Source organism: Poromitra crassiceps (assembly GCF_964638095.1).
Source record: "Poromitra crassiceps genome assembly, chromosome: 5".
NCBI classification, from domain to species: domain Eukaryota; kingdom Metazoa; phylum Chordata; class Actinopteri; order Beryciformes; family Melamphaidae; genus Poromitra; species Poromitra crassiceps.
This window is the reverse complement of record NC_139642.1, coordinates 34,009,103-34,029,460: the sequence shown is the minus strand read 5'-3', so window position 1 is coordinate 34,029,460 and position 20,358 is coordinate 34,009,103. Positions and strand designations below refer to the sequence as shown.

General features: G+C 42.6%; 1 protein-coding gene across 1 annotated transcript in view; it reads left to right on the top strand.

Annotated features, from left to right (window-relative positions):
• Positions 1-7,497: 7,497 nt before the first annotated feature.
• vaspb (vasodilator stimulated phosphoprotein b) overlaps positions 7,498-20,358 on the top strand; it is a 45,068-nt gene continuing 32,207 nt past the window's right edge. Inside the window, exon 1 of the mRNA XM_083637190.1 lies at positions 7,498-7,939. Coding sequence (XP_083493316.1) covers positions 7,935-7,939 — 5 coding nt within the window. The 5' untranslated portion in view covers positions 7,498-7,934. The remainder of the gene's footprint in view (positions 7,940-20,358) is intronic.

Below are 20,358 nucleotides of genomic sequence, written 5' to 3'. Positions count from 1 at the left end.
CAGCTCTCAGGTGAAGCCTCCTGGGACGGAAGGAGAACTCCGCTGCCTGGAGTATCAACCTGAGCAGAGCCTGCCTGGAGTATCAACCTGAGCAGAGCCTGCATTGGGTTCGCAGGTTGAGGAACTCCTTGCATGTCTATTTCCCATTATCTGGCCTAATGGAGCCTAATTGTGACTCCTACTGCTTTAGGCAATTCTTGACTTCTACCTAAAGTTGAGAGAGCTCAGGTTGCAGGGAGTCAGGGACCAGGAAACTGTCTTTCAAGACGAACAGAACAGGCTTTGGCTCCTGACAGCCTGTTACCACACATAAACCGTCCTAGCTGTCTGTGAATGACAGAAGTGCAGGAATACAATGACAAGTTCATGGACAGGCAGCCAACACAAAAGGGATCAAGTAGACCAAACAGGTATATGTCTAGACAGACGGTATGTCACAGCTACTGTACTTGTTCACCTGTATGTGTATGAACAAGTGCCACAGAGTTGTTCAGCCCCCTGGTGAACCCAGTAGGGCATTGGTTCCCAAAGTGGGATTACCAGAGGTCCTGAGGCTGTTTAACTTCACTTTTTTTTCATCATTCCATTGAAGTTATCCCACTAAAACAATGCACAACAAAGACTACTCTGATCTGTCTCCCCTCTGTCATCCCCCCACCTCGACACTTATGAAATTCTGGACATAATCCTATTTTCACAACAATCCTCTCAGTTGCAGGGTCCCTGGGACAAAGTGCTGCCAAACAGGGGGTCTAACCATAACCTGGGTCTATTTGGGGGTCATTTATATGGAAAAACACTGGGGACGTCTTTATGAGAGGGTATCATGCACTTTTCTCATGTTACTTCACTTATAGGAAAGATACGTAGAAAAGTCCCTTTCCAGCTCCTCCAGATTTTGGGGGCGAGTGAGTGATCCGTGGCAGGAAGGGAGATGTTTTATTCAGTAGGCAAACGATAAGAGGGGGGAAGTGTGATTATGATAGCGATCGTCCATGCGTCGATACTCGACCCTCCGAGCAACCGGACACCCTCAGCCCATCGATCGGGCCCGGCAACCGGAGCCGCCGCCGCAGTTTGTTTTCAAGCAGATCCACGGCCCGGGTGTCAGAGCCGCGAGGCCAGGTGGAGAGGGAGAGGGAGCGGGTTATCAGCTTCATATAAACACACACACACAGCGATAGAGTGACTCGACGACCTCATCTCTTTGAGTGACAAAGTGCGCTGTAGCCTCCTGCAAGGACAAATCCATTGACAGCCACAACAAAGGGGATCAGGTAGACCGAGCTACTACATGAAGCACCGGGCCTATTTACAAACAAGCAGTGATGTAGCGGTAAATAAGAAGGTGGGTGGACTATGACGTCCAGTCAGGAGTCATCAAGGCAAACAATAACCAATCAATATAAATGAAAATCTATTTTAGTCAATTAATTCATGTTTTTTCTCTCTCTCAGAAGACATCTTCAAGGCCTGACATGCACAATTCATTGTATATCCACTGTGAGGCAGGGACCCCAAACGTAACCTGCTTAGGGCTCCCAGATGGACAGGACCGGCCCTGGCATCAGTTAGGCCTACTTACTGTAGCCTATATGAAAAAGGCATGACCTATGTGACATAGGTCATCATGGTCATGCCTTTTTCATATACTGTACAATGTCTATGTCAGAGGAAAAAGGTGAGCTACTAATCACACAAATAGTATTTTCTAATTATAGTACACAAGTACTATTTTAATTAAAATAGTTTAAGTCGGGAGGGTCTGCAATGCATCTCTGTAAACAAGCAATGGTGAAAATGTAGGCTACTGGGATAGGAGACGCGCTAAAATAGTTTTCCTAATTTTCTCAGTAGTTCAGGTCAAATAATATTGAGCGCGCTAGATCAAAATCATTTGAAGGTGCTATGAATGGTAATCCTAACGAAAATCAAAATACTATATTCCTTTAGGACAGGTGTGCCTTGGAGGACCGAGAGTCCAAGTACAAGTCTCTAGAAAATAAGAACATTCGTGATACCTACGGAGATTGGAGCTCCATGGCACATGATTTTCAATCTCTGTGTTATTTAATACCTTATGATTAGTAAGTTTTGATTTGTTTTTCTCTCTCCATAGGTACCGTATCACTATAATGTTAGTATAATTTTCCTATAGGAACTTTAGTTTCGCTATGATATTTGTATCCTTAAAATGTATTTTAGGAAGGTTTTTTTTCAGAAGAGAAAGGTGGGGTGTCTGATATTCTATTCTGTATGCTGTTAATAGATGGCCTACAAATTAAACTTCTGTGGTCTCCAGGATGGCTTGGACTTATCTGCTATTTGTTTACCAGTGCAGCCAAATTTCCTAGTGGGCACAGGTTCTTAGGTGTGTTGTTCATGAGAGGAAGACAGCGGACAGGCTGCAGACATCACCCAACTACCTTAGGAACATACTACACTTGGGTTCTTATAGGATATTTTTAACATAAGAAATGCAAGTGAGCCATGCTGTGAGTGGGGTCAAAGTAAGTTATTTTCTAGAATAATCATGTGTTGCCTTACAATAATAAAGATTGTCAAGCTCACATCGCCATCTAGCGAAACTCAGAAGTAATGCGCCATTAGTGTGGTTTCCAGTAGAGTGGTCACTGACACTGACACTGTTCATACTGTCTGACGTCTAACTTGGAGAATGCATACAATACACACATTGCCCCATAATAACAGACAAAACAGCAAAACAACTACTCTACTATTGTACTATATAGGCCAATGTACTATCCTCACTCATCTCATTTACATATAGGTGTAGTCACAGACAGCTGCACTATACAGAACATTTGGTTTTATGACTCTTTCTCAGGGATGCAGGATGGTAAACTCACATACACATATACATATATTTTGTTTACATATACATTGTCCTTTTTTAATTTGTGGAATAATTTCAAACACCTTTATTGACTGACAATCTGTAATCTGTATGATCAATGACATAATAATTTAGGCTACATCTAGTTATTAACCTATTATTATTAGCCTATTATTGTTGTTGTTATTATTATTATTATTATTGTTATTGTTATTATTATTATTATTAGTAGTAGTAGTAGTAGTAGTATTAAATATATCCAAAAGAAAACTGAGAAATCCATTTTTACCCAATGGAATCATTAATCCATCTCCAGCTAAACTATTCATCTAAAGCTATTTGTGATTCATTTCCACATATTTGCTGTTCAGTGTATGTCACTCCACTGGATCTATACAGGTGGAGGTGCATTTGAGCTGCAGCAAAAGCTGAAGAACTGCAATCTCAGTTTTAGGATAATAAATACGTAAGCCTATGTATTGTCTGTGTATGGCAACTTCCCTTGGAGCAGTTCAGGGACCTACAGTTCAGCGAATGTCATTTGGACCTCCTTTAGCCCAGCTGGCCAGCAGCCCAGACCTCTTCACACAGTCGTCTCCCTCTCCCCTCTGCAGTTTCTCCCTCCACCACACACATTCCTTCCGTGGACGGAGCGAGAATTTAAATATTTGAGTGTCAATAACAGTCATTCCCTTCTATCTCATTAACATTTTCACTTTATTGGGCGGGTAACATTTAGTCAAGTAAAGAGAGAAGCCGGCACAGGTTTGAAGAACTAATTAAATCCTATGAAAGGACATTTGGAGTGCTGGCTTCTCTCTTTACTGAACTTTTTGCTCGCCCTGCACCCAGTGAGTTTTTAATCCATTTTGAGTGTGCTCGCTACCCGTGTTTTTTTTTAACATTTAGTCAAGGCCATCACCTTTTGCCCAGCTTATTCCAAACACTTTCTGCGTGCAAAGCATTTCTTTGAAAAAGACTACTCAGCATAATCACTCTGGTTATTTTTGACACTAAATTATTCCCCATTGAGTCTCAAATGAATCCCTATAGTAAAATGAATGTCGCCAACCCCCGTCTCCAGACTGACACTATTATGTTTCCTTGACTTCAATATAATTCTCTTTATCTCTTCTCTTCGCTTCTATTGAACTAACAATAGAGGCCAAGGCTTTCAGATGTTGCCAGTCGGGACTATAGTGCTTCAACAAGTCCTTGACACTCTGATGCAGTAGAAATGCAGTCTGTTTACATAACACACAGGGGAGAGAGAGAGAGAGAGAGAGAGAGAGAGAGAGAATCTGTGTTTGAGAGAGAAGTGTAATTCAGTCTGGTTATCGAAGAACATCCACTTTTTCAAAATCCTTCCTCAGTTGCTTGCCCCTGTCTGTCTGTCTGTCTGTCTGTATGTCTGTCTGTCTCTCTCTCTCACACACACACACACACGCACACACGCACACACACACACACACACACACACGCACGCACGCACGCACGCATGCACACACAGAGGCAGGCACTCTTTCTTTCTCTCAATTGGACCAGTTTAGACAAACACCTTTTACAATATACCACTCAGTCTGTCCACTTCACCTCTCTCTCATATAGACACCTTGCTCTATACAGCCTCATCAATGCTGTCCAACAGGTCTTCTGGGAGGCTGCCAGCTCTGGACGGGGTTGACCGACTGACGTCAAGCCATAGAAATAAAGCTGTGGTAGATGGGAGGAGGGCAGGAGAAACCTCAAATTACTGCGTGAGAGTTTCTAACTCTTAAGGAGCGACTTTCTGGGAACAGCACCAGCTTTCCGTGTCTGACCCAACATAAAACACACAAACACACCCATACAGGAGCACAATTGCATGTAAAAACCTGTGTGAAGCATTACATTTTACACAATTTCACACCCAATGTTGGAATATATTGGAGTTGACTTGACACTTTGAAAATGCTTAGTCTATTAAGCTTTAGTATAGCCGGCAAAATGGACGGAAGGTACCTGGGTCTCAAAATCTATGCCAGACTAACAGTTGCTCACAGCAGTCAGCTGGTGTGTGTGAGTGTGTGTGTGTGTGTGTGTGTGTGTGTGTGTGTGTGTGTGTGTGTAATGGGATGGAAGGCATATTGGCTTTCTAGATGTTTACACATACCATGCAGACGTAATGCATTCCTTCCTCGTCCTCTCTGCGACTTCTTTCCTCATTAGGAGGAAACAGGTCTCACGCTTTTAGGAATGTGAAAACTAGGCTGTGTTAGTCATATACCCCCCCCCCCCCCCCTTTCCTTCATTGTTAGTAAAAATAGAAAGTACTGATTCAGCATGTATCTATCCACACACAACCAACAGAAAGGTTTCTGCAGTTACGTTTAGAAGTTTTGTCTAGCATTTCTTGTTGTAGTACCTGTCTTATAAATCAAAGCAGTAGGAATGATGATTTCCCTCATGCTATGGAAGTGAACCGTGACCGTGTGCCATTGTGGGTGCACCCTGGAATTACCCAGACTGCCACTAGGGCGAGGTCGAGGCCTGGCTGAGCCTGGGATGAGAAGATGCCTTCAGGTGCTATCAGGAATATAGCCAAATTATACTAGCATAATATATTACATAATAGTATATTATATATATTAGAAAGCGCTCGATCCCTTGGCTCGGCTGCTGCGTGGCCTCGCCCGCATTGGCATGCGCAGCGCACAATTGTTCAACTTCGGATCACTGATGACGTCAGTGAGTGATCAGTAGTGAGAGAAAAGTACAGTCTGCTCTATGACATCATCAGTGACATCACAATTGCTCGAGTGACCATCATCGAGTGCTCGAGTGACATCACTGATGACATAGACAATGTGACATTATCAGTGACATTATTACCCGCTCCACATTATCAGTGACATTATTACTGACCAAAATCATCACAAATCTCACAATGTGGGACCAAAAACATGTCCACTTACTCAATTTTATATAATAAAAGTAGGACCACCCCCCGTGGAAGCCCCCCCCGTGGGAGTTGGACCCACCCAGTCTGCTCAGCCAGGAAGGATGACATCACTGATGACATCATCACTGATGACATAATTACATCATAATTACAGTGATGATGTCATCATTGATGAGTCGACACTGATGATGTCATAATTACAGTGAGGAGTCAGCAGTGATGATGTCATAATTACATCATCACTGATGACTAATTAAAAAATCCGACTCCCACCCGCACACGGGTGCTCTTTACATCGCCTGAAAACAGGTCAGCACCCAGCACTCTCAATGTCGTTTCAGCCAAAGCCTTCCTCAGCGTTGTAGGCTTTGGCTGAAACATGTACGTTGTGGTCTGTCCCCTGAAAGGACATTGATAGTGCTGGCCTGTTTTCTTTTTTTCTACAAGTTATTGTTTGGCATTCTATATAAAATATAGGCTATGTTTCTCATTTAATTTAACTCTACAATCTACAATAAAACACCCAACCAATTTGAGCTAATAAATTAATTTAAACATCAAGCCTACCCCTACCTAACACACATTTTCTCCTCTCCTCTCCTCTTCATTCTGGCTCCACAGCTCAAAATCCCTCTCTGCTGCTTTGTTTTTTAAATAAAACAATTATCTTAAAAAATATGTTGTTAAAACCCTCTATGTCTATGGCATGACTTTTTATTGTGTGTGTGTGTGTGTGTGTGTGTGTGTGTGTGTGTGTGTGTGTGTGTGTGTGTGGGTGTGTGGGGGGGGGGGGGGTATTTCACCCCCTTTTTTGGGAGCTTGGGCATCCCTAATAATATATTGATGATAGAATTTGTCCCCCCTGACCTCCCCCTAACCAGATATTGGTTTGTTGCCTCTGGGCAACTCTGTGCTAAGGTTACTGAAACCCTACTGAAAGGGGCCAGGCGTTCTGGGCTTGCCTCGCCTGTGGAGGGAGGCCCAGGATACCTCCTCCCCTCTCCTGGTTAGCTGACTTCAGAGGGGAGCCAACCAGGAGAAGCCAACCAGTGGAGGCGAGCCCTTCTGGGCTTGGCTTGCCACACCCAGCCCCTGCCACAGAAAACCTTGATGTTTCAGTACCCTCATACTACAATGTTGCCCTTAGGCAACAGACAAAAGATAACACAGTAGCACAATGTTGCCTTGAGGCAATGGAAAAATAAAAATAAACAGTTTCAGTATGCAAATAAAAAAACGAGTATTTAAACAATCAAACATACTCCTTGACATATTCATGCACATGCATATTTTTTCATATTTATTTCAATTTTAACACTGTCCCATGGCTTTGCCAACTGAAACGGATGCTTCACCCCAAGACAAAAGGCCACACCAGCTTCAGCACCACATTTCATTGGTCACAGACATGTCTGGTGATAATGATATTATTTATAAAATATAATTATTTTAATATACATTACAGACGGTGTGAGGTCCAAAAGAGTGGTTTGTTGCCTCAGGGCAACACTATGCCATAGACTCAGAGGGTTTGGTTATCTTATTTCAAGCCATAAAAGCGTTTGAATGCAGCGACTAGTCGCAATTACGACTCTCTCTCTGGGTACCTGGTTATTTACGAGGTGTGCCTGAACGCGACACGAGCCTCTCTAGCCTACTTTGAAGCTGGCGGGTTGGGCCAGACTCCAATGCATTTCCACAGAGCTACGGACGGACGAGGCGAGGAAGGGAAAAGTCTGCGGCAGATACACGCTCTTGTTCTCCAGATACTGGCTTATAAACCAACGCCAAGTGGGAGTCGCGAAGTTCTAGTTTCGGTGTAGTAGTCCTTCCTCTGCCCTATATCACCGACATGCTTTATTAGAGACCAACGTGGGATAGTGATTGGAGTTGACAAGCCCGCTCCACTACTGTATACTCACCCCCCCCCCCGCTCCTCTCCTCTCTCCACACAACCAGGAAATCGTCGAGGTGTGCTTCTTTATCCCGCTTGTGGCTACCCCCTTTGCGGGCGTAGATGTGTGTGTCGCCGATTTTGGTCCTTTTTTCATTGAATTAGTTTGCCTTGACCCCGGGCTTTAGCTCTGAAGTCAGCCAAACTTCGGTCGAGGAGAGGACCTCCACTCTGGCCGAACAATGAGGTGGGTAAAGCGGCTCAAATCCCTTCATCTTCATTGTGTTGTCCAGGCTACATGTTTGTGTTTGGTGCCAGTTACACAATAGTTTTGCCAAGGGGACTTTCAATTTATAGACCACAGTACACCATGACTGTTCATTGAAAAGATCTGTTTGAAGTGTACCATATAGTTTTGTCGCTGTACGAATGGATTTCGACGTAACGTCACACTCAAAAAAATCAATGGAGCGTCTGGTATGCTGTTACAATTAAGAGACACTTGACTTGATACTGTGCTCAGTTTTTGTGTGTGACCTCAGTGAATAACTAGGTAGCGTGCGTGTGTGTGTGTGTGTGTGTGTGTGTGTGTGTGTGTGTGTGTGTGTGTGTGTGTGTGCGCGCGCGTGTGGTGCGCACGGTACCAGTTCAAATGTCTGCCATCATCAAGACACATCGGATGACGACAACTAATTGCCATGTATGTGTTCCAACTCCATGTTGGCTTTTCTATTTGCCACCTCGCATCTTTTTGGCAGTAGGCTCTGGCTGCATTCATTTGGCACGGGGCAAGTGTCTGTGTGAAATGAATCCTATTAATGGCATGTCTTTTTAATGATACTGTATCCATTCAAATGTAGCTTGCTTAGTACTTTATTGCTCCCCACAGGGAATCTCTCCATTCACTTGAGGTCAGAGGTGTTGGTCAGCTGCAGAACATAATGTTAGTGGTTCAGTGTGTTGCTCAAAGGCACTTCAGCAGGGCAGGTTCGTGCCCATACCAGGGCTTGAACCCAGCTCCTCCAAGTTGAAGGATAACTATTTGGCCACCCTGCCGGCCCAAATGCTTTTGGCTGTTTATATCACAGCATACATCACAGTGTGTGGACTACCCATCGAGTTTTTAACAGCCAGCCACACAGTAAGCTATCCCTCTTCTACTATTTCCTTCCCTCTGGGAATGGGCTAAGGGAGGGTTGCACCCGGAACAGAATTGCCTCTCTCATGTCTACGAATTCCACATCCTGTCACAGCCTGTGCAAGTTGGCAATTACATGCTTTGAACTGAAGCCACCAGCCAGTGCTTCTCTGGGCTAATGTTCCCTCTTTCCTTCACATTCAAACTGAGCAGCGGCAAATTCTGCCATTTGAGAACTTGTCGTGCAAGAGTTTAATTCTGGACTGTGAAGTTCAGAGTACAACGATTCAGGGTTTATGACTAACCTGTGCAACTTGTTCTTTATCTGCAGCCTATCTCACTGCCCTCTCCATAACAATAATCTTAGCTTGGCCCATGGGTTGGTCCAGGGTTTGTATTTGTTTTGCACACATTCTCCACACCAACTTTGTCTGCAGCAGTGACAAGAGGCACTTGAGCTGCCAGCCATAATCATCACCATATTAAACATAGCCAGTTAGGATAATGAGCCCATTAATTAAGCTATTTAATAAGTTAGCAGATATTTCTATGGTATTAATATGAACTCTGAATTCAAAGCATTTATTTAAATTTAAAGCGTTAAGGTGTTATAGTACTTAAAATAGTCAATTTTGTTGTAGTTCAAATCAGTTTCCCTCATTAATATGCAAATTTGTGCAGCAAGGTGCTCCAAAATCTAGTCAAGGGGAACCTGTGTTGAATGAGATTTCTATCATAGGATGTTCTTGAGTTATTATGTTCACAAGTATATGTCTCTACAGTACATCACCATGACGACATAACATCCCGCTTATCATGTACCTTGGTGGCGGGCCGGGCATGAATTTATTACACACCCTACAATAAGATAAGAAGCCTGTTCTATTGTGAAATCCCTGAGCTGTATAGACGGTTTTAACTTGACAACAAAAACATTCAAAATTGAACCCCAGCTCACTTCCTGTTAGTGTTTTGCTATGGACAGAAACAAAGAAGAAGAATGTCATTAAAACAACATAACAAACACCGTCAACATAAGTTTAGACCCCCCCCCCCTTCATTTTTTTTTACTTCATCTTTATTTTCAGTCTGCCCCTCATAGTGGCGTCTCCTATAGCAGCTAGTCAGTCATTGGTGTGTGGCTTGATATTTATACAACTTACTTTATCTGGACATTGCTTTGACCAGCCTTCCATGGAATGAATGGCCTGCCCTAAACAGTCACGTCACCTTGTATAATAGGTGAGGAATGGAATGCTGTGTCCCACATTCAACTTCATTGTCACTCATCCTCCTGGAATGTAAATGTTGACACAGAAGTGCAGTCGATTGGTCAAAAGTTCAACAATTTCCCCCTCAAATAAAGCAAACGGCTTAGCTTTGCATCCCGACTTTCCCCTGCCTTTTCAGCCAATAGGAACGTCCCTGCCGCTGCACTCATACAGTGTGGGAACGTCTTAACTCAGCATCTCAGGGTTTACCATGCTGCCGTTTAAGTTGCACACAGAGTGCGTCCTAAAATTAATTAATCCAATCTGGACAAGGCATACTCCTTCCTCCCTGATTGCTTCTGTTGTTGACACAGGAAGTGTTTCCGTCCGCATTATGATTCATTGTTATTCTCAGGGAGGTGACTCCTGCTAGTGTGTCTGACGAAATGGCTGTCTGGTAGAAACAGTATGGCTGCCCCTGGGCTCAAGATACACACACAGACAGACAGACAGACAGACAGACAGACAGAACAGACATAATGCATCTGTTTAATACCCTGTTTTCACTCAAACAAGCTGCTCTCTGCCCTCAGTTTAAATCGACATGCCTGGAAGAAGCAATGCCAAACTGGGATCTTCTGTGAAGGCTCCTCTGCATTTGTCTTACTCTCGTCTGAGCGTATTATTGATCACACTTAAAAGCAGGGAAACGGTCTCGGACTCCTCCTCAGTCTCCTTTGTGTCTCGACTCCTGCTTTCTTCTGTACGATGGAAGTGCCTTGTCTGCAAAGTGGTTTGGTGCTAACCGGAATATACGTAGCTCCACACAGTGCATCTTCCCATTTGCCAATATCTCTTTCCCTATCGATACTTTTGACTTCTTGACCTCATGTGCCTCCAGGCCAATAGTGGTTAGCTGTTATTCAGGGTTAATGGATTAAACTCGTTAGTGTTTTAACTTGTGATAGCAGGGATTTCATCATGGCATGGTGTTGTGTAATATTCACAACAGTGTGTGGAGTCTGGGTTGGGATGTTGCTATTTCATGTCTCCACTTGTTCTCTTCATTCCTTTCTACAGTCAGATGTTTTTTTTTCCTTTCAAGGTCCAGTGGCACCATGTGAAACAGACTGATGTAGGGATGCACAATGTGAAACAGACTGATGTAGGGATGCACCATGTGAAACAGACTGATGTAGGGATGCACAATGTGAAACAGACTGATGTAGGGATGCACAATGTGAAACAGACTGATGTAGGGATGCACAATGTGAAACAGACTGATGTAGGGATGCACAATGTGAAACAGACTGATGTAGGGATGCACAATGTGAAACAGACTGATGTAGGGATGCACAATGTGAAACAGACTGATGTAGGGATGCACAATGTGAAACAGACTGATGTAGGGATGCACAATGTGAAACAGACTGATGTAGGGATGCACAATGTGAAACAGACTGATGTAGGGATGCACGCTGATATCACAATGGGAAACAGACTGATGTAGGGATGCACCATGTGAAACAGACTGATGTAGGGATGCACAATGTGAAACAGACTGATGTAGGGATGCACAATGTGAAACAGACTGATGTAGGGATGCACAATGTGAAACAGACTGATGTAGGGATGCACAATGTGAAACAGACTGATGTAGGGATGCACGCTGATATCACAATGGGAAACAGACTGATGTAGGGATGCACAATGTGAAACAGACTGATGTAGGGATGCACGCTGATATCACAATGTGAAACAGACTGATGTAGGGATGCACCATGTGAAACAGACTCATGTAGGGATGCACGCTGATATCACAATGTGAAACAGACTGATGTAGGGATGCACAATGTGAAACAGACTCATGTAGGGATGCACGCTGATATCACAATGTGAAACAGACTGATGTAGGGATGCACACTGATATTACAATGGGAAACAGACTGATGTAGGGATGCACAATGTGAAACAGACTGATGTAGGGATGCACGCTGATATCACAATGTGAAACAGACTGATGTAGGGATTAGGGCTGTCAATCTCCCTCTATAATCAAATTCGAATTTCAGTGCTTTATACATTTTAATATTCGAATTATATTCGAATATTTTAATTAATTTTTAATTGAATAAAAAAAAAAAAAAAAAAAAAAAAATGTTTTTTTGGATAAAATAATTGATAATAAAAAAAGACACAGCCTTTGTTTGAGCTCCTTATCAATAAACAAATAAGTAAACTTTGCCAAAACAACAATGAGCCATGAACAAAAAAAAATCAGTCACGTATTGCACTTAAGAGCTACATGTTTACATTCAGTATAGCAGCTTCAACAGTCAACTTCAGTTAACAATGAATGAACATACATTTTAAGAGCTACAGGTAGGTTTACATCAGTATAGCAGCTTCAACAGTCAACTTCAGTTAACACTCTTTTCTTCAAGTATGTTGTCAGAACTTGTCACTGTTCTAGTGTTCTAAAAAAAAAAAAAATTAAAAAAAAAAAAAAAAAAAAAAAATTAAATATTCGTTTTAAAAAAATAATAATAATCGAATTTCGTTCATAATTATTAAATTCGAATAATATTCGAATATCAAAATTCGTTTCAACAGCCCTAGTAGGGATGCACACTGATATCACAATGTGAAACAGACTGATGTAGGGATGCACCATGTGAAACAGACTGATGTAGGGATGCACGCTGATATCACAATGTGAAACAGACTGATGTAGGGATGCACAATGTGAAACAGACTGATGTAGGGATGCACAATGTGAAACAGACTGATGTAGGGATGCACAATGTGAAACAGACTGATGTAGGGATGCACAATGTGAAACAGACTGATGTAGGGATGCACGCTGATATCACAATGTGAAACAGACTGATGTAGGGATGCACAATATGAAACAGACTGATGTAGGGATGCACAATGTGAAGCAGACTGATGTAGGGATGCACGCTGATATCACAATGTGAAACAGACTGATGTAGGGATGCACGCTGATATCACAATGTGAAACAGACTGATGTAGGGATGCACAATGTGAAACAGACTGATGTAGGGATGCACGCTGATATCACAATAGCCGTTTTCCCACATGCGCTTTGTACCGCTAAATGACCGGAACGTGGTCTATTGCCTGCATGTGGGAAAGTCGTTGTGCCGGTATAAGCGCGACCCCGTCGTCGCGGAGATTTCACCAGTTTCGAGCCAGTCAGAAGAGCGGTATGCTCTTCTTAAGGGAGACCAAGTGGGAAACGGGTCCAGTCATTTTCCGCGACAGCGGTCCTTCTCTCATGGGCGAGGTGTAGCCTACACACGTTGCTTAATGTTCCAGCGGGCATAATCTAATCATTCGCGCACATTAAAGCAAACTGGCGAAATGATCTTGTGATAATAAGAGCGGTAGCCTATGTCAGCTTCATGTGTGGGCGTGCTGATTTCCGAAGGCAAGGCAAGCCCGGACACATCAAACGAAGCCAGTCTGTAAAAAGTGCTTCAACGCGACGCAGGTGAACGGATAAACATCGAACCAGCAACTATTTCTCTCAGACACGGATCCCAACTTCTTCAAAGTGCATCATCTAATCATTCGCGCACATCAAAACAAACTACTTCCACATTTCGCTTCGTGCATTTGCTTTCTCTACATACATACAAGCTCCCCCCGCCCCCCAACATACAGGCAATTTCGCTGATAGATTCCCACATGCGCGAGCCGAAGTGTGAAGGGAAATGTCCGATATTGACTTACAGGTAATTTTCCGGTACGCATGTGGGAAAACGGCTAATGTGAAACAGACTGATGTAGGGATGCACAATGTGAAACAGACTCATGTAGGGATGCACGCTGATATCACAATGTGAAACAGACTGATGTAGGGATGCACGCTGATATCACAATGTGAAACAGACTGATGTAGGGATGCACAATGTGAAACAGACTGATGTAGGGATGCACAATGTGAAACAGACTGATGTAGGGATGCACGCTAGTAGAGTAGGCATAATAATGTGTTAGTTCCACTACAGGAGAGACTTCATGTTCTCTGAAATTAGGGGGAAAGAATGTGCACATATATCTGCATCGGCAGTCGGTCAAAAGAGTTGAAAAATATCGGCATATCGGATATCGCCAACAAACAAAAAAATCAAATATCGTGCATCCCTACTCTGATTCATCCCATGTGCAACGTTTCACTCTAAAAATTTGTTCTGAAATATAAGATATTAAACAAACGGCGTAGCCCTACGGCGAGGGCTTTGACGACGGGCCGAGTATAAATTGCGCTTTAGATTAGGGGTGGGAATCGCTGAGTAGCTCACGATACGATATCGTCACGATACTTGGCCCCCGATAACGATATTATCACGATACAGCGATACTGCGATAATCGATATATTGGAAGACGATACATCACGATACCTGTGTAACTGAAGAGAAAAAAATACCCCTAAAAGGCAAGAAGCAGGTATTATGTATTTATTAGCAGAATTGACATGAACTCTCTCAGAGTTCACTCACTCACTCATACCATTTTCGATACCACGGAGGAAAAGTTACACATTAAGTCTTTTTATTATCATTATTAAAACAAGAAAACCTATATAACCTACCTACCTATATAATTTCTAAAAGATATTAATGATCAAACATTTCCATTCATGTAGCCTACAGTATTTGTTTTTGTTTCAACTACAAACATAAATAAACGTCAACTTGAAACTATGTTTCAACTACCACACACAGCATAATATTTTAGCCTGTTTATTAAAAAAAAAAAAAAAAATTTTTTTTTTTTTTTTTAATAAACATATCGATACTTGGTGCCAGTGTATCGATAACGTATCGCAAGTGGAAATATCGCGATACCGTGAGTATCGATATTTTGTCCCACCCCTACTTTAGATACACACAGTTTTCACTTCAGTGCTGAGCTTTTGGTGTTTTAAATATTTTTCTTTTAACCAAAGACCTAATATATCTCACTTAACAGTAGCTCTGTGCCCCAGCGATTGCAATTTGAGGTAATTGGGTATCATGTGTCTGCTTGTGGGAATTCTTATCTATAATGCAGAATAATGGCTTGATTTCATGCGCTATAAAGATAGGTATGTTGATATGCACTTCAAAAGCCTCCTCAGTGCATCGCTGTACAGTTGGGGCGACTGTGTGGCTAAGCGATCACAATGCCTGTATGCTTCATCACTCCAAGCTCTCCATAATGTCTTGCCTTGTGAGTGTTTCTCACAACACCTAATCACATCAACCCCCCCACCCTCTCTCTCTCTAACAATTTACCCCCATTGGTCCTCCCACCACTCATACTCATAAATAGGCCATTATGCCGGCCTGCTGGTTGGATTAGACGCTTTGCTACAGGAGTTGCTCAACGTACAAACCTTCTATTGTCTCCTTAGTGACAAATCCAGTTTCCTCGGTGTCGGCTGTTGTTTTTCTTCTTTTATTGAGTCAGAGGCTCTTGGTTCTCTGCTTGGGATTATTTCATCTCTGTTCTCTTATCCTGACATTTAACCATGAACAGCTTGTTCATGTCTCAAACACCTAACCCGTCCCTATAGAGGTAGATGTAGGTGTTCAACAGGCTTAGCCATTTGGTACTGATTGAAGCTAACCCCTGTCTCTCAGAAATATATGCTGGGGGGAACATTCTATGGACTCCTCCTTGCAGATTTGAAGACAAGAGCATACGCATGTCCTAATGCTAAGGCTATTGCTGGTTAAGAAACAGGAAGTGAAACGGGGCTCCTCTGGTGACTGACTGACCACTGAGTGACCAACAAACATTAGCATGCCCTGAAGCATGGGAAACCACCACTCTTAAGTGGCCTTTTTTCTTCTTCTTTTTAACTTCCATTGTACTTAGAAAAATGCTAATCTTCCAGCTATATATTAACAATATTTAAGCACATACTATGGATATAAAAAGATACCTTTTAAAATGTGAAGTTTATATTTATTTATTTGTTTGTTTATTTGTAAGCTTCTGTATGCTTGTTTTCTGGTAGAGTTGGGGATATTCATTGTGGGATTCAGGCAGGACAACATACCATGTTACTTTGTTGTAGATAGATGCAGCAGAATGGCAGGGCAGATAGAAGTAAAATACATCTAGAAAACCCTGTAGTCTTTTGTTGGAGGCGAGCAGACTGGCATCATCCCAATTTGCCAGCAGCTGTAGAGTCTGGTCTTTACATCACAGTGAAACCAAAGCTTGTTGTGGGCAGAGATGTTCTCATGATGTATTGTACGGTCAGTGCAGACCGCCGCTAATGGCCACAAAGATGCAGCAGGTTCATCAGGGTTCAAGCCCATAATGGAGCGTAATGGATGCCAGTCAGTGTAAAAACGACTGTATACACAGTCAGCATCTTATCTTTCATTGTCTCCTGTCCTTAACTTCACCTATGTAGGATGATGGAGATCGTTGATACAGCAAGGCGTTTGGGGGTGAAACGACTCGAGCGCTCGGCTGGCTGGTCTGTTGGCCTGCCATTTCTTACACTTTTCATTAGGCCTCATTCATATTTTTGCTGGTAAGGAAAGATACTATTGCACTAGGAGTTGAGTCTGACCAGCCATGATGGACTAACTCAACCAACAAGACCATGTCAAAACATAGTATATGGCTGCCCTGTGTGTGATGTGTTTAATAGAGGTGTGTATCTTTCCCTCTCACACGATCGAGCTACATCAGTGGGTCCCAACTTCACGGTCGGGACAAGGACGAGTTCCCAGATGATACTGTGTAATGAACCTTCTGGCGCCAGCCTTTCCTGGAAGATTTCAGTATTCTGGACAAATGAGAGAAATTCCTGTCGAATATTAGACCTTATTGAGCTTAAAAACAATTGTTAGGCACACTATAAAGAATGACATAATCAAGGGATGTCAATTTATATATATATTTTAAGTAAAGTAGGCTATGTACTTAGATAGGCTATAATTATTTATTTCCAAATAAAATAAGCCCCGGCAGACACACGTGCCTGCCACAGGCGTGTGTTCATTGGGGCAACACGTAAACACAAAGAATTTCCTTCACCTTTTAAGGGTCATTTATACTCCATTTTCATACGAAAATAAATGCGTCTGTTTCAAACGGTGTAATCGTCACTGCCCACATACTTCCATACGTCTTTCACGTTGGTATCATGTTAAGCAATACATCCACCAGAGAGTCAAATGTATGAGTGTGTATGTGGTTCTGCTGCGTTTCATGCGTATCCGTAAGCTTTCAGAGGACAGACAGAAATACACACGAAATGAATGCGGAGTATGGACAGAAGGCTCTGTCCGTCTCCGTCTTTAACGTAGAGTATAATTGGACATTTAGACCTACATATTCTAAGATCAAATAAATTAGAATAAAAAACTTGGAACAACTGATTTTATATAGGTTAACTCATTCATGGCCAGTTTAGGACTGCCAATATTTAGCACAGGCCAAAGATTTTCATAATTGTTGGTCATCTTTCAAGACCCACAGTAAATTATCTATTAGCACCAGAGTGATTTGCAATACCTCAAAATGAAGATGTACGTCTCTGGGTTCACCAGGAAAAAAAAAGTGAGCTTTTAGCATGTTCTATACTCTACTTATATCCATTTATATACACCCTGTTTTCACCCAAAAGGTCTCTCTGAGATGACAAACAGGAGAAAAGGCAATTTCTGTAAAATACACATTCTCAGGCAGAACTCGCTCTCAATTCTTTTATTTTGAACTGTATTGACATCAGACATGTAAATACTATTCGTTATGACACAAATGAAAAAAAAAATATATATATATATATATTATATATATACACATGAAGTGCTTTTTTTTTACATTCAACAATACAGCAGTGTGAGTGAGTGTGCAGACAGACAGACAGACAGACAGACAGACAGACAGACACACCGACAGACAGACAGACAGACAGACAGACACACACACACACACACACACACACACACACACACACACGATCCCCCTTCGTTGCTGATTTCTAACCCCACATAGGATAAGCAATAACCACGCCCTGTGGCACCGGGATTGGCCAGGAGCAACACTGGAGGGCACGCAGCCCAGCGATTTCATGAACCAACTGAATAGCTCTTGAGAACGGACAGCGGGCTGCTGTGACTGCCGCTTCTGCCGTGTGTTTATTTTGTTTTGTTCTGGTCCACCCGTCCTCGCCAAGTCTCCCTGACTGTCCTATCCTCCCTGCTATTTGATCGTTCCCGTTTTCCCCTCGGCTATTCAACACGTCCTCACCGCCCTCTGATCGATCATTTCCTCATTCCTCCGATGATCAAACGCATCTCTGGATTACTTTCTCCCGTTTTCTCCCGGCTGGCACACAGGAAAGCGACCAGCTCCTGCAGCGCGCCGAGGGGCGTTTCAATGGCGTTTCTCCTGTCTGCACAAGGCAAGCTCCTTATCCGTTTTCTGCTTTTCCTCCTGCTCAATTTCAAAACAACAGCTGCGGTATGTGTTTGTTCACGTGTTGTCTTAGATGCTAGGGACCTGATACTATGTCACAGGCTGAGGAAGTGTTTGAACTACGCGCTGCAGTAATAAAAACAAAAACACGTCAAACACGTCATTGGCCCTCTGGGCTATTCCTGATAACACATCAAAGACGTCATTGGCCCTGAATGAGTTAATAGTTTATTTAATAGAAGGATATGTGTGGAAATTTAATTTGAGCCTATTTTAATACAATTCCAATTGTGCTAAGAGGGAATTATTTCCACCATGTCAGACTTTAGCAGATTTTACCTGTAAAAAAAATTACAATTACTGAATAACGGAAACCATGTCTGGCGCACCAGGTGATTGGTCCCTGTGGTCCAGCCAAAAACACAGGGTCAAGAAGAGACCCGTTCTGACTTTTTCAGAGATTGGAGACCTGAACCACTTCCTGCATGGGTGAATTTTTTTGTGAGCGATTAGCGATGTCGATGTGACTGTTATCTTATTTACAGAAACAGCTTTTTTATTTTTGCTACCCTGGATGCTGCTTGAAGCTCCCAGGCTCTCTGTCTGACTAGTGCTGCAACTATCGATTATTTTAGTAATCGAGTATTCTACCGAATAATCCATCGATTAATCGAGTAATCGGATAAGAACCCTTTTTTGTGTTTTCAAAGGCTTATCGTAAATATACACCAAAAAATAAGATAAATCTCTTCAAATAAACAACTACATTAGTTTCTTTCTTAGAAAAAACAACATTTTTATTTTTAAATTGCATAGAACTGGCAGTGGCACCATTCATCTTTTTCACCCGTCCTTACAAAGCTGTCCATAGTACGCTGTGATCCGCTGAAAAAGAGGTGAAATAATAATTAATATTGATATTTATTAGGTAAGCTCATAACAAAACTGGAGAATGCGCATTTACACACCCTAGACCTGTTGCCTATTATTGACACAAATATCAGAATAGCAAGATAACAGGTCAGGTGGTGTAATAATTGGAGCCTAAAATGCACCAATTAAATAGTTGTTTGCAATCATCATGAGAAGAGTCGACCGGTCTAGGGTGTGTAAATGTACATTCTCCACACACACACTCTTTCTCTCTCACACACACTCACTCTCTCTTTCTCTCTCACACACCAACAGGCTAGTGTGATCACACACACACACACAATGCTGTTAAATTAGCCGCTAATGTTAACGTTAGGTTGAGCTTTGTATTTCTCACAGAAAACGGCAAGCCACATCAAAAAAATGCAGCGTGAATGCAGTTACTAATAGTCATATTGGCAACGTGGCAAGCCAGCAGCACAACTACTACTAGTCTTAATATCAAGTAGCAATCATTAGCATACATTTACATTAGCGTTGTGTATAGTTAACGTTACGTTAGTAACGTTACCTTGCTCCGCTCGACGTAGATGCGCTGGTGGATGCGTAGACTGGATGTTTACGGTTCAGGTGCTGAAGCATTGACGAGGTACTGTTGTGATATGCAAGTGTCGTCTTGCACACCACTGAGTTTGTGTCCTTTTTCACCGTGAAATGGTCCCACACTTAGACAGTTTCGGTCGCTTTGTCGGCCCTGGTTCTTCCCTTCCCGGCTCCTCCTGTCTGCTTTCTCCGCCGCCTCGTTCCATTTTGCGGGGTCCGTCTCTGGTCTGTCTGCGATCATGTGTCCTCGCGTGTTTACACCGGAAGAGCGCTGTGCCACACCAGTAAGCGTCCGTGAGAAACAGTCTCTAATCTCTAAATGCCGTGTCGAGGCGAATCATTTTGGCCTCGATCATTTTAATTATTCGAGTTATTCGAGGTA